Source organism: Quercus suber, unplaced genomic scaffold (assembly GCF_002906115.3).
Source record: "Quercus suber isolate HL8 unplaced genomic scaffold, Cork oak 2.0 scaffold_346, whole genome shotgun sequence".
Lineage (NCBI taxonomy): Eukaryota > Viridiplantae > Streptophyta > Magnoliopsida > Fagales > Fagaceae > Quercus > Quercus suber.
In genome coordinates this window covers 731072-745028 of record NW_027069798.1, presented here as the reverse complement: position 1 = coordinate 745028, position 13957 = coordinate 731072, and the positions used below count along the sequence as shown (strand labels likewise).

At 35.3% G+C, this 13957-nt stretch overlaps 1 protein-coding gene across 1 annotated transcript; it reads left to right on the top strand.

Moving 5' to 3' along the window:
* Positions 1 to 3327: 3327 nt before the first annotated feature.
* On the top strand, positions 3328 to 6158 carry LOC112036038 (cytochrome P450 CYP749A22). The gene is made up of 5 exons (XM_024068856.2): positions 3328 to 3648; positions 3959 to 4185; positions 4700 to 4932; positions 5028 to 5406; positions 5508 to 6158. Exons 1-5 carry the CDS (start codon positions 3366 to 3368, stop codon positions 5934 to 5936), a joined length of 1551 nt encoding a protein of 516 aa, XP_023924624.2. The 5' UTR covers positions 3328 to 3365; the 3' UTR covers positions 5937 to 6158.
* Positions 6159 to 13957: the final 7799 nt, after the last annotated feature.

The following is a 13957-nucleotide window of genomic DNA, read 5'->3' as shown; positions in this document are numbered from 1 at the left end:
TTTTATCTATAAAGAAATAAAGGGGGACCACTAGGACAGTAGGACATGACTAGTTTTGTGAGTGCTGTCAACTGAGATTGTGAATTTGTAAGACTAGTGTTTGGTAAGTCATAAGTGACTTTTTTGTGAGACCAATTGACCAAAGTCTTTGGTCTGATTGTTTTGGTTTTATCAAAAATTTTGTCTTTGTCACTTTGTGTGATGTGACTAATATTAGTAATATATATGAACTTGTGAATTTTGTCTTTGTCCCTTTGTGTGATGTCGCTGTTTGTGATTATTTTGGTTTTAGATTTTTTTTTTTTTTTTTGGTTGAGAAGTCCCTTTTTTTAGTTGGTGTATAGAACTACGAAATATGGAAATAATGAAAAAAAAATTTTAATTTGTAGATCATAAAAAAAAAAAAAAAAAATTGTTTTAAGCTTTGCCCCCTTCCCCCCCCCCCCCCACCAGGTTCGAATCCTAGTTCTGTCCTTGAAAAGGCATCTCATAAGCATTCGCCTTATAAGTAGTTTAAAAAAAATAAAAAAAAAAAAAAAAAAAAAAAAAAACCCACATCTCCATATTTTTGGTACCAATCAAAACAATGAGTAGGTGACCAAAAATTATGCTCCAAACTATTGTCTTCATCAGTTGTAAATGCATATTGAAAGCTAGAGTTATCTTCTTTAGCAACTTTGCAAAATCATAGGAGATCCACGGCATAATTCTTTGCATTTTTCCTTCTTATTTTCACATAAAGATTATGAATATCCCTTTGAAAAAATGGATGTTGTCCATGTTTCAAATGCCTCTCAAGTACCATAACACGCATTACCTCTCTAATTGAAAGTCGAACTTCTTTCAATAAGAAAATGCATTCTTCATCGTCTATAGTGCTAACTTGATTGGCTTGAAGATATCGTACTTCCAAAGGAGAGAACAAATCATGATTGTGATCTATAACAAACTTAGTGACATTCCATTCTCGAGGAAAAATATCAAATGACTTTCATAAAATGATACTTAGATGAGTTTTGGCATCCACATTTTAAAGACTTCCTATTTCATTGTTCCTTAGATGGATCCTATTTTTAGTGGTTGTTTACCTTGTTGATAACAAAAGAAATCACATCTTGCCATTTCTCTTCTTTTTTTCTTTCTTTTTTTTTCTCAATACGACCTTTTCGAATTGTAAAACCAAAACGATTTGCATAATTTCTATAGAAAATGAAAACTTCTTCTTCACTAGGAAACCTTTGACCAACAAAACGCTCAAACTCATTTTCTATTGAATTTATATCTTCATGTTCTTAAATAACCCCATTTCATCTATTAGAGTCTAGACATTCATTCCAATCAATTATTTCCTCTTCATAAGTATTATTATTTTTTCCATCATTTGGAACTTCAACACAATTCTTTGAAACACTTCCATGAATCTCACTTGCAATCAAATCATCATCAACTTGTGCTATATTAAAACAAAAATTAAAAAAACAATCAACATCATATAATATGAATTATATATGACAAATAAAATGAAATAATAATACCTTCTTGAGACAATTCATTTAAGTCAAAACAATTCAATGAAACAAATTAATGAGTCTCACTTGCATCTACATTGTCATCCATTGGTGCTATATTAAGACAAAAGTTTAAAATATAAACATCATTTTCTACAATACATGGAATGTAAATTTACAAATAAAATAAAATTATAATACTTTCTTGAAGGGGTTCATTTAAGTTAAAACAATTTTTTGGAGTAAAGTAATGAGTCTCACTTGCAACTACATTCTCATTCATTAGTGCTATAATATATGATAGGCCAAGAATGTATTGTTCCCTTAGGTAAATTAACCAATTAATTAGCCAAGTGAATTAATTAAATCAATTAACATGCAATACGCATGGTAGCACAAACAAATCACCAAATAACTAAATGCATCAAAAAATAAATTTGACACGGGTGATTTGTTTATGAATAGAAAAAACCACCGAGGCAAAACCCCACCGGGTGAATTTAAGGTTATCACTCTCGAGAATCTACTATTATCAAAACAAGCGATTACAAGTAAATGAATCCTTTTACCTTATACAAACTTACAGTTGAACCCTTACCTTAATACACAATTGGACTTATAATGTAGTGACAATCTCTCCTTTCAATGCACGACTCCAAGTACATAACTAACCAATCAATGCACGGATCCCAGTGCGTGACTAACACACCAACTAGAGAAGGATGTTGGCTGCAAAGTTCTTCAATTCAAGTGAGAAAGCCCTTAAAAATAATCCTTATATATGTTTAGGATTGTGAGAAAAGAAAACCTAAACACAAAGCATGCATATGCGTGAAAAACAGATCTAGAAATCTGAATTTTTTAATTCTCAATATATACATCTATCGAGCTATCTGTCAAGTTTCGAATATTAAATCTTGATAGATACATCTATCGAGATATTAGTCGAGCTTTAATGAACAGCACTTCTTCACTTGATTCTTGGACAAATTTGCATGGCTTCAATACTTGGACTTGAACTCTTATTTCTTGAAGTATTAAACACATCCTAAATCTACTCAATTACAAATAAAGTGTGTTTTATCAAAGGGTTAGCCAATTCTAAATAACATATATTCATAACATGTTCCACATATGTCCTAACAATATACATGTATTAGAAATAAAAATTAACATCATATTAATTTTGGTGCTACATTAAAATGAGAGTTTAAAAAATAAACATCATATTCTAAGATAAATGAAATGTAAATCGCAAATAAAATAAAATTATAATACTTTCTTGAAGTAGTTCATTTAAGTCAAAACAATCTTTTGGAGTAAAGTATTGAGTCTCACTTGCAACTCTATTTACACCCATTGGTGCTACAATATACATGTATCAAAAAAAAAAAATTAAAATCATATTAATTTTAATCTATTTTTTTACAAAAAAAAACCTATGAATAAAAAAAAAAAATACAATAGTGATACCTTGTTTAATAATTCCTCAATCCTTCATTGACATTTCATCATCTCTTTTTCTCTTTGATATTGGTGGAGGGGAAGAAATTGAGTTTGATACTGATAGAGTGAGAGAAAATGGATAGTAAAATATTTGTAAAATAATATTTTATGGGAAATAAAAAATGAAATGGAGAGAAATATGTTAAGAGAGTAATTTTGTCCAAAGAAGAAAAGTGGCTCTTGCCAGCCGTGTCTCCAAAGAAGAAAAATTGTTCTTACCTGCCGTGTCTCCCTATTTCTCCCATTTATTCAATTTTTATATTAAGCGGGACCCACACTATTTGAAACTTAACAAAGCGTTAAAATTTGCCATAAGTATCCACATGGTTTCATTGAAAAGGGGAAAAAAAAATGGGTGCTGTTGGAATCCTTGTGATCTGTGTCTCAAGCTCTGTGTGTCTATACTTTCTCTTAGCTCTCATCCGGGTCCTTCTCAAACTATGTTGGACTCCAATTCGCATGCAGTTTCTAATGGGTTCACAGGGAATCAAAGGTCCTTCCTACAGATCCTTCCATGGAAGCACCAAGGAAATTTTGAATATGAAAAAAGATGCCATGAGCAGGCCTATGGATTTATCACATGACATAATGTCCAAAGTTCGGCCTCATATTCACTCATGGCGCAACAAATATGGTAAAAACAAATTAGTAGTTTAATTTGGATTTTGTGTTGTTTTTCTTTCCCTAATCAAGTTGTTCTCCTTACTCAATTTGAAGTATGGCTTTGTCAATTTTTTTTTTTTCTTTTTTTCTTTGAGTATATGAAAATCTGTCCCTTTAAGTACATATTATGAGTATTATGATTACATATTACTATTAGTATTAGAAGCAGTGAAGCACAATACAGAGCACAAAGACTATATATATTTTCAACTATGTTTTAGCTGAATTTTACTAAATTTGGTCATTTTTCATTTTCTTGCCTTTTTTTTGGTTTGGTCCAGGGAAGAATTTTCTTCTATGGAATGGTCCTGAAGCTCAAATGGTCGTAACAGAACCAGAGCTTATCAAAGAGATACTGAATAATAGAGACAACGCGTTCCCAAAGCGAAAGACAACTGAAGGTTTTGTAAAGAAGCTCTTAGGAGATGGGCTTGTGACATCTGAAGGTGAAAAATGGGCAAAGATGCGAAAACTGGCCAATTCTGCCTTCCATGCAGAGAGCCTGAAAGTAAGCTCTTAGGTTGCGTCTAAGATTAGAGTTTGAATTCAGTTTATTTTATTACTTAGCTTATTTTTATTATTATTCTTGAATTTTATTGTTTAATACTATTTATGGGTCTACTATTTCAAATAATTGTTACCCTTATCTACGGTTCTTTTAATAAAAAGTTTTCAGTTTCAGCTAAATAAGTGAGTCTTAAACATACCCTAAACATTACTAGTTATTATTGGCATTGAAAAACTTGTTCAATCGATAATCTTAAGAGGAACTAAACACAATGTTAAGATATGTTTCACATTTTGCACATGTTTAAGAACCACTTAGTGGCTTGAATCAAGACATATCAATTATCATTGATTCAGGCCTAATCAAGAACCTTTCTTGTTCCTTCTCTGTTTGGTCCACTTAAATACTCAATGAAAAATAAGCTTATTAATAAATTATATACCAAAAAAAAAAAAAGATATAAAATCCTAGAAATTAGTCTGAATTGTTACAAGGGGTTCACTTTTGTATGTAGAATATGATTCCAGCAATGATCACCAGTGTGGAGGTGATGCTAGAAAGGTGGAAACATCATGAAGGCAAAGAGATTGAGGTATTTGAAGAATTTAGGCTATTGACATCAGAACTGATTTCTAGGACAGCTTTTGGGAGCAGTTACTTGGAAGGGGAGAACATTTTTCAGATGTTGATGAAATTGACTTTGTTAACGTCCAGAAATATTTATAAACTCAAGTTTCCTGGCATCAGGTAAAGCCCTTTTACGTTAAACCAACAATTGAGAAACAAAGAACTACTCCCCACTTTATATTCTTGGTGAAATGATTTCTTGTCTATTGTTACAGTAAATTTTATAAAACCAGCGATGAAATTGAATCAGAGCAACTTGAAAAAGAAATATTCAACTCTATGTTAGAGATAATTAAGAAAAAAGAAGAGAAGGTAATGACTGAAGAGGTTGGCAGTTTTGGGAATGATTTTCTTCAATTACTTGTAAAGGCTTATCATGATGCCAATTATAGCCCAAAGATTTCAATACAAGATCTAGTGGATGAGTGCAAGACATTTTACTTTGCTGGACAAGAAACCACTAATTCTTTGCTAGCATGGACTGTATTGCTTCTAGCGATCCACACTGATTGGCAAGAGGAAGCAAGAAAGGAGGTTCTCAATTTATTTGGCCACCAAAATCCAAATCCAGATGGTATCACAAAGCTTAAGACTGTAAGAACATCTCAAACTCAAATTAATTACTTACGTGAATAACATACTACATATCCAGCTCAATTGCAAATTCTAAATTCTTGACATTTTTTCCCATGCAGATGGGCATGATCATCAATGAGTCTTTAAGGTTATATCCACCTATACTTTCAATAGTAAGAAAAGTTGAAAGGAAAACTAGACTTGGGAAGCTCACTCTTCCAGCTGAACTGGTGTTGCTCATCTCAAATATTGCAGTTCACCATGACCCTCAATTATGGGGAGAGGATGTGCATCTTTTCAAACCAGAGAGATTCTCAGAAGGTGTGTCCAAAGCTACTAACAACAACATAGCTGCTTTTTTGCCATTTGGAATGGGACCCCGAAACTGTGTGGGCTTTAACTTTGCTACTACTGAAACAAAGATTGCTCTTTCTATGATTCTACAACGCTATGCCTTCACCCTATCCCCAGCCTATGTGCACTCACCATTTCAGCTTCTTACCCTTCGCCCACAACATGGACTTCAAGTGCTGCTACACTCACTGTGAAGACTAGAACTGGCAATAATATGTGCACTTGTGCACAGAACATCCATACATCAATGCATTCGTGTGTGTACCTTTTTTTTTATTCTAGCTGTTGCTGAGCTTTAAATTTGGTTGCTTGGAAGAGTAAGTGAAAACTGATGAGTTACACAAAAAGTGAACGAACATCGAACTACTAAAATTAATAAAAACATCGAAATCCAGGGTGACCAATTTGCGGATTAACATGTTGATCATTAATTGGTGTAACTTAAATGCATATGGAGGGCTTCCAAATACCTCAAGATATGATATGAACTGGACCATTTGGTCATAACTGTTGTCTTATGTGTGCTTAATCCTAATTAAATTTGATCCTTTCTTGATCTTGATTAGATGGTCAAAGTGGGCCAACGCTTACGGAAGTTTACATTAATTAAGATCATGACATACCAAAACGTAATATACAACATAAGAAGAAGAATAAGCACAATGAACACATCTGCGGCACTGAGTAGTTTATTTTTCTACTGTGTATTGCCCCACAGCTATTGTTACAAATATGGAGTGAATTGTTATTAGGAGTAGGGAAGAAGATGTGGTACCAGGTCCTGGGTGAGGAAAGGTATTCGTAGTGTCTTTCATCTGTTGAGAGGAGGAGCTTGTTTATGTGTAGTATATGAATGCGAAAATGATGTCCGATTAGAAGACTTCAAACCTGTTCTGAAATAATCTGTTTAGGTAAAGATTAAAGAAGAGAGAAGACATTAAAAAAATGCAGAGAATTTATGTGGCTCGGTAGTATGCCTATGCTGGCAATGCTCACCGGAGCGTGCAGCTAATGATCCATTATATGAGAAAATAAGGTTACAACGGTGGTAAGCACCTTCGATCCATACCGTTCCACTCCACTTCATTCTGCCCATTAAGGCCATGCCTGACAGTTGCTAATCTGGTTAGTCCTACTCCTAACAATGTATGAGGAAATCAAAAGGCTATAAAGTGTGTTTGATTTTATTTTGAAATTGAGGAATAATTAAAATTTTAAATAAAAAAAAAAAAAAAAAAGAGGGGAGAGAGAGGGAAACATAAAGGGTGGGAAGTTGCAACATTCAAAAAGAAATAAAAAAAAAAGGCTAAGTGAAGGACTTACCATAGCAAGGTACCTCTTCAAATTGAGGAAGGCCTCGTGCCTCCTCATGGACCGGAGCTCATGATGGAAAACAAGAGTCTACGCAGTGGAAAAATTAAATTGACAGATCTACTTCATTCTCAATGGTCAACATGTGCCATATAAGTTTCAAAATTAGAGAATAAAGTTGTGTACCTTGAAGCAGTGAAATTCAAAACCGAAAATTCAGAAATTCTTGAGAAAACTTTCAATTTTCACTCCAATTTCACTAAAACCCAAGATGTGTGGTCTCTCAATCAGATATATGAGTTTGTTCTAAAGAGAATTGAAGAATGTCCAACACTCACATACATACCAATTCATTGTCATCTTTTAAATCTATATGTTTCTCTCTATATATCTGATTATCTAATTGGGCAACCTTTTGGGCATTCCCAATTGGGCTTTAGAATGTGGTTTGGAGTGGGACCACAAGGGAACAAATAAGACTCTAGCTCCAATGGGCCTTGAACTTTTCTGTCAACTCTTGACAAGTGCAAAATTACCATTAACTATACTTAATACCACTATATAAATATAGTTGCACTCTAGGCCTTATTAATAAATTATATCTCAAGACTTTGTTGTACATGCAACTCCTTCATAAAATACTCGTAGTAACACAAAGTCATGAATGAAGACTACCACTTTGGGAACTACTATATCTTAATCCTTGAGTACCCGGTTTAATCTTTTAATGTTATTCATTATATATTTATGAAATCCAATTTCATAAATATATACTTTAGTCTCACTAAAGTGGTTAGGCCTAACTTTTTGAATAACAAATCCATTAAACTTATCTCAAGGGAATATTTTGTATCTCCGTTAAGAGACTATGAATTTCATCTTGAGAATGTATGTTCTATCTACACTAAATGTGGCTGCCCAACATACTGAGGTTTTGACCGTTACTTTAAGTCTCACTCCTGATATATCAAAGCAACCTACACTTCATAATCAGGTCCATTATTCTCTCAGGATTAAGAGTTCATGTAAATGAAAGTCGTGAGATTTATTATTCAATTCACAGTCATTAGGAGAATAATAAATCTCACAGCGGTCCTGTTCAATATGTTTTAACTCTTAAAACATATCAACATGTCAACTAGAAGTCACCACTTCCATACACAAGACAGATCATCTTAGTTGATATGTTATAGTCTTCGCAAATGAAATGCCCAATTTCATTACCAACTACAAACCAAATTCTGAGTTTACAAAAAATTTGTGACTTAAATTTTGTGTGACTAAATCACATAAAGAACTTACTATGCATCTCATAAACTATATGATAATGTCCAAACATTCGTATTACCATTATTTCAGATAATAATAAAACAACTTTATTAATTGCAATATTAAGTCATACATCATGTCATATATAATGTCATACATTATATAATACATAGCATTATACAATAAGATTCTAGGGCACAAATCCCAACAGCTCAGCCATGTCCTCAGGGAGCAACAGATCCTGCTCCACTACGTCGGCCACGTAGCCAGACCTCCCTTGCTAGAAGTCCCTAATGAGGCATTGGTTGGCAAAGGAGCTCCATCCAACATTGGAGCAGGGATCTGGGATGGAGGTTCGACTTAAGCATCACTCCTCTGTCATCTCCCGTTTGCCCCACTTGGCTTGTTTGCCCCTCATGTAGGCTCGACCTTCTAGGAGGGGTGGGTTTTTCCTCCTTCCACCACCTCTTTACCCTTTTGCTCCCTCTTCCTTTTGTGGTCTGTAGGATCATATTGGAGGGGCTAGGTGGGTGAAAGGGTAGGAGGCCTGGTTTGGGAGCCTTCCAGGCACTTTTCCCTCTGTTGGGACTCCACAACTCTTAGAAGGTTGACCTGGGCTTGTGTTGTATCCCCATGTCTTCTGTAGGGGGGAGCCTCTTAGTCTAGCTTTTTGAGCGGGAAGGGGATGGCCGAGGTCACCCATGAAATTTCAAAGGACGAAGGCTGTTGAAGACTTCAAAGTCGTCTACGGATTCTTCAAAGTCTGAGACTTCAACGATCCCTTCCTCTCCCTTAGTTGAAGGTTAGGACGAGGTTGCCTCCTCCTCGACAAAGCATTGGAGGGCAGGGCTACCTTTGAAATGCCTTCTGGTATGGGATTGGTGGTGAGCGTGCCTTCTGGGATAGGAACAGTGGTAAGGAAGCCTGGACCAACAACACTGATCTGATGCAGGCAAGGGTCCCTTGCTTTGATTACGCACCTTGACACCTGGACACTTTTGGAGATAGGGATGTAGTCCAAGATTAGATGAGCCACCCTCAGTTAGCCGTCTGTGTGGACGAACACCTCGACCTTCAAGATCTTGTCCAAGCATGGCTGGTTCATGAGATTAAAGTTGGGAATAGTAGCGTTCTTATCTGCAAACCATTGAAAAAAACAAAAAACATCATTAGCAAAGAATAACGCAAATCAAAGGAAATTTCATGTACAAAAAAAAAAAAAAAAAAAAAAAAAAAAAAAAAAAAAAAAAAAAGAAAGAAAGAAAGAAAGAAAGAAAAAGAAAATTGGGTAACTATGAAATTATAAACCTAGACCTAGAACCCCACTTGGTTTCCCCTCTCTCGTCGAACAGGGGAGGCCATCGTGCCACTCCCCTAATACGACCAAGAAGTATTTTTTTAGGCTTTTGTTGGAATCAAGGAGGCATTGGATAAGCCTGACCTTAGGGTACCTAGATTTTAGGTAATACCACTGTCCCGTTAGGTGATAGAGGTTGTGAATCCAATTCACGTCATGGTGAGTGAGGTTTAAGCCCATTCTCTCGTTAAGGGCATCTACACTACCTATGATTCTAAACATGTTTAGGGCACATTGGGTGGGAACTAACTTATGGGCCCTAAGGTAGTCCCTAGTGACCTTGCCCATAGGGATTCTCATCCCTCCTTCTATGAAGGCAATCATTGGGATTACCACCTCTCCCTCTTACCTCGCCTCATGCCATTGCCCTTCCTTACAGTATCTAATCTCAACTCCTGACGGGATCCTATACCTAGCTTTGAAGCTCTCTAAATCCTCCTCAGAGTCTACCAAATGGGCGAATCTACCCATTTCTAAGAAAGATTTGGAGGTACTAAGAAGATTGAGAGAAATAAGAGGAGCCAAGGAGGAAAAGACAAAGAAAAGAAAAATAGATGGAAAAAGTAAATGAAGAGATTTATAAAGACTTATGTAAAAAAGGGAACTGATCTCCTCGAACTGGCTCTAGGTATTTTTGAGGGCGTAAGTAGTTTGGGTAAGTTTGTAGGTTCAGTGTATGAGTGCTAAAGTAAGATAAATGATTGATTTGGGTAGTATTTATATCAAAAAGAAAGTTACAAGCAGGAAAATTCCTGCTTGAGTTCCAGCAAAATCCCCAGCCGTTAGATCCGCATCGCGCCGTAAAATGTAGGGAACATGGAGCCGTAAAAATTTAATGAGGACGCGTCTTGTATGTCGAAGTGTCAAGAGCAAGGCTTAGGCAGATAAAAAAGGCATTTGCGCAATCAAGAGTAATGTATGATAAAGGTAAAATGGATGTGGTGATATCGAAATCCTCTTTTTTGCCCGAGGAGCAAAAGAGGGGAATTCTGAGGGGATATTGTAGGGATATTAGGCCCGTAGAATGTATTGGGTCGGGTGCTTAGTCCAAGGACACCTCATAAGTTCGAGGATGGATAAACATGTGATAGAGATCAACATTAATAAATAAAGTAAGGGATTTAGGTGTTATGTTCCAGGGAAGTAATATGAGGATGAATGCTTCCTCGGCCAAGCAAAGCTGAGATCAAAAGATGCGATTTGACATTAAGAGCAACGTTCCGGACAATTCCACTGATAAGGATAAGTATCAGGAAGAAACAAGACAGAAGGGAGCTGTGAAATATCTAAGAGAAAACTAATACCACCGCATTAAATGCTTAGCAACTAACTCTCTGACTGCATTTATGTGAAGAAGACCCTTAAACAGTGTTGCCTTGGCTACCCCAACTCACAGAATGCCTGAGAGGGTGTTCGATAGGACAAGCACTTAAGTGATGGTCTGGATGATCAACAAATAGAGGGCCAAGATCATCTAAAGGGAGATATATAATCTAAGGGACCCTCCTTAGAGAAAGGATAGAGAAATTAAGAAAAAAACATTGTAGCAATCAAGAACTAAATTTGTAATCAAACTTGAGAGAAATATATAAGAACTGACCTCCTCGGATTATGCCAATGATGATTCTCTTTAGATTAAACCAGCTCATCTTCATTTTCTTGTCATCTGAATCCACTTTACGTGTTGTTCAACTCATTAAAGCCCAGTTTTCCAACCTACTATCTACAAATTCATTGTATTGGGCTTTACGTGTTGTCCAACTCATTAAAGCCCAGTTTTCCAACCCACTCTCTACAAATTTATTATATTGGGCTTTTTGGGCCTAATTTCATCCATCCTTTGGGCTAGGAACCAAATCAAGTTCTTACAATTAGCACTGTTTGTGGGAAATTCTAGTGTTGTAGTGATTTTTACATTCCACCAACGTAGGTTCAGGTCTGAATCTGGAGGAATCTATGGGATCCCAACGTCAAGATCATTTTGTTAATCTTCGGACCAGAAGGTTAGTGTGCATACTACTCATACTAGCAGGAGCCAATCTCGAAACAAGAGCCACCTTTCTCATGAGGAAGATACCAGTGCCTTGCAACTGGAGATTGATCACCTAAAAAGGAAGTTGCGCCATGAACAACAAAGGAGAACTCCCTCTAATTCTGACGCCTCTTCTGACAATAAGGAGGATAGTAGTTATAAACCAAGATCAAGGACTCCTCCTAGTGAGTCTTTCTCGTATGATAAGGACCACCACTATGAGCACAGAAGTAGGAACTCGTTTTCCAAAGGCTTGGGAAATGACACGATGAGCAAAGCGCTCAACCAAATTTCCAGGTCACCTTTCACGCACAGAATTGAGGAAGGGAGACTTCCTCGGCAGTTTACTCAGCCAACGTTCACCATGTACAATGGTCGAACAGACCCTATGAAGCATGTGAGCCACTTCAACCAGAAGATGACCGTGCACTCCAAAAATGAAGGCCTAATGTGCAAGGTGTTCCCCTCCAATTTAAGGCCTGTGGAAATGAGGTGGTTTAATGGCTTGGGAGTAAGTTCCATTGATTCCTTTAAGGAACTCACTCAAGCATTTGGATCTCACTTTATTACATGCAGCAGGATTCCCTGGCCCTTAGAATCCCTATTGTCTATGGCCATGTAAGAAGAAGAGACCCTGAAAATGTATTTAGACAGATACTGTGAGATGTTCAATGAGATAGATGGTGACTTTAACGATGTGGCCATCAAGACTTTCAAGGTCGGCTTACCTGCTAAGCATGGTTTGAGGAAGTCTCTGACTGGGAAACCTGCTACCAGTGTGCGCCAACTCATGGACCGAATTGACAACTTATAAGTAGTATAAAATAAATAAATAAATAAACACATCTCCATATTTTTGGTACCAATCTGAGTAGGTGACCAAAAAATATGCTCCAACTTATTTTCTTCATCAGTTGTAAATGCATATTGAAACCTAGATTTCTCTTCTTTAGCAACTTTGCAAAATTGTAGGAGATCCATGGCATCATTCTTTGCATTCTTCCTTCTCATTTTCACATAAAGATTATGAATATCCCTTTGAAAAAATGGAAGTTGTCCATGTTTCAAATGCCTCTCAAGTTCCATAACACACATTACCTCTCTAATTGAAAGTCCAGCTTCTTGCAATAAGAAAATGTGTTTTTCATCATCTATAGTGATAACTCAATTGGCTTGAAGAAATCGCACTTCCGAAGGAGAGAACAAATCATGATTGTGGTCTATAACAAACTTAGTGACAAGTCATTCTTGAAGAAAAATATCAAATAACTTTCGTAAAATAATACTTAGATGAGCTTTACATCCACATTTTAAAGACTTCATATTTCGTTGCTCCTTAGATGGATCTACTATTTTTAATAGTTGTTTACCTTGTCAATGACAAAAGAAATCACAAGTAGCTATTTTTTCTCCTTTTTTTTTTTTCTCAATACGACCTTTTCGAATTGTAAAACCATATCAATTTGCATAATTTCTATAGAAAATGAAAGCTTCTTCTTCACTAGGAAAACATTGACCAATAAAAGGTTTAAACTCATTTTCTATTGAATTTATATCTTCATGTTCTTCAATAACCCCATTTCATCTGTTGGACATTCATTCCAATCAATTACTTCCTCTCCATAAGTATTACTATTTTTTCCATCATTTGGAAGCTCATTTAATTTAACACAATTCTTTGAAACACTTCCATGAATCTCACTTACAATCAAATCATCATCAACTTGTGCTATATTAAAACAAAAATTAAAAAAAATAATTAACATCATATAATATGAGTTATATATTACAAATAAAATGAAAATAATAATACCTTCTTGAGACAATTCATTTAAGTCAAAACAATTCATTGGAACAAATTGATGAGTCTCACTTGCATCTACATTGTCATCCATTGGTGCTATATTAAACCAAGAGTTTATAATATAAACATCATATTCTATGGTAAATGGAATGTAAATTTACAAATAAAATAAAATTATAATACCTTCTTGAAGTGGTTCATTAAAGTCAAAACAATTTTTTAAAATAAAGTAGTGAGTCTCACTTGCAACTACATTCTCATCTATTAGTGCTATAATATACATGTATTAAAAATATAAATTAACATCATATTAATTTTAATCTATTTTTTTAAAACAACTTTGAATAAATAAAAAAAAACTCATAATAGTACCTTGTTTAATAATTTCTCAACCCTTCAATTTTTATATTAAGCGGGACCCACACTATTTGAAACTTAACAA

Excerpts from the sequence above, each read along its gene's own strand:
- LOC112036038 (XM_024068856.2), top strand. The coding sequence starts at position 3,366 with ATGGGTGCTGTTGGAATCCTTGTGATCTGTGTCTCAAGCTCTGTGTGT. Across the intron at positions 4,186-4,699 it reads TCCATGCAGAGAGCCTGAAA|AATATGATTCCAGCAATGAT; the intron begins GTAAGCTCTTAG and ends TTTTGTATGTAG. Across the intron at positions 5,407-5,507 it reads GTATCACAAAGCTTAAGACT|ATGGGCATGATCATCAATGA; the intron begins GTAAGAACATCT and ends TTTCCCATGCAG.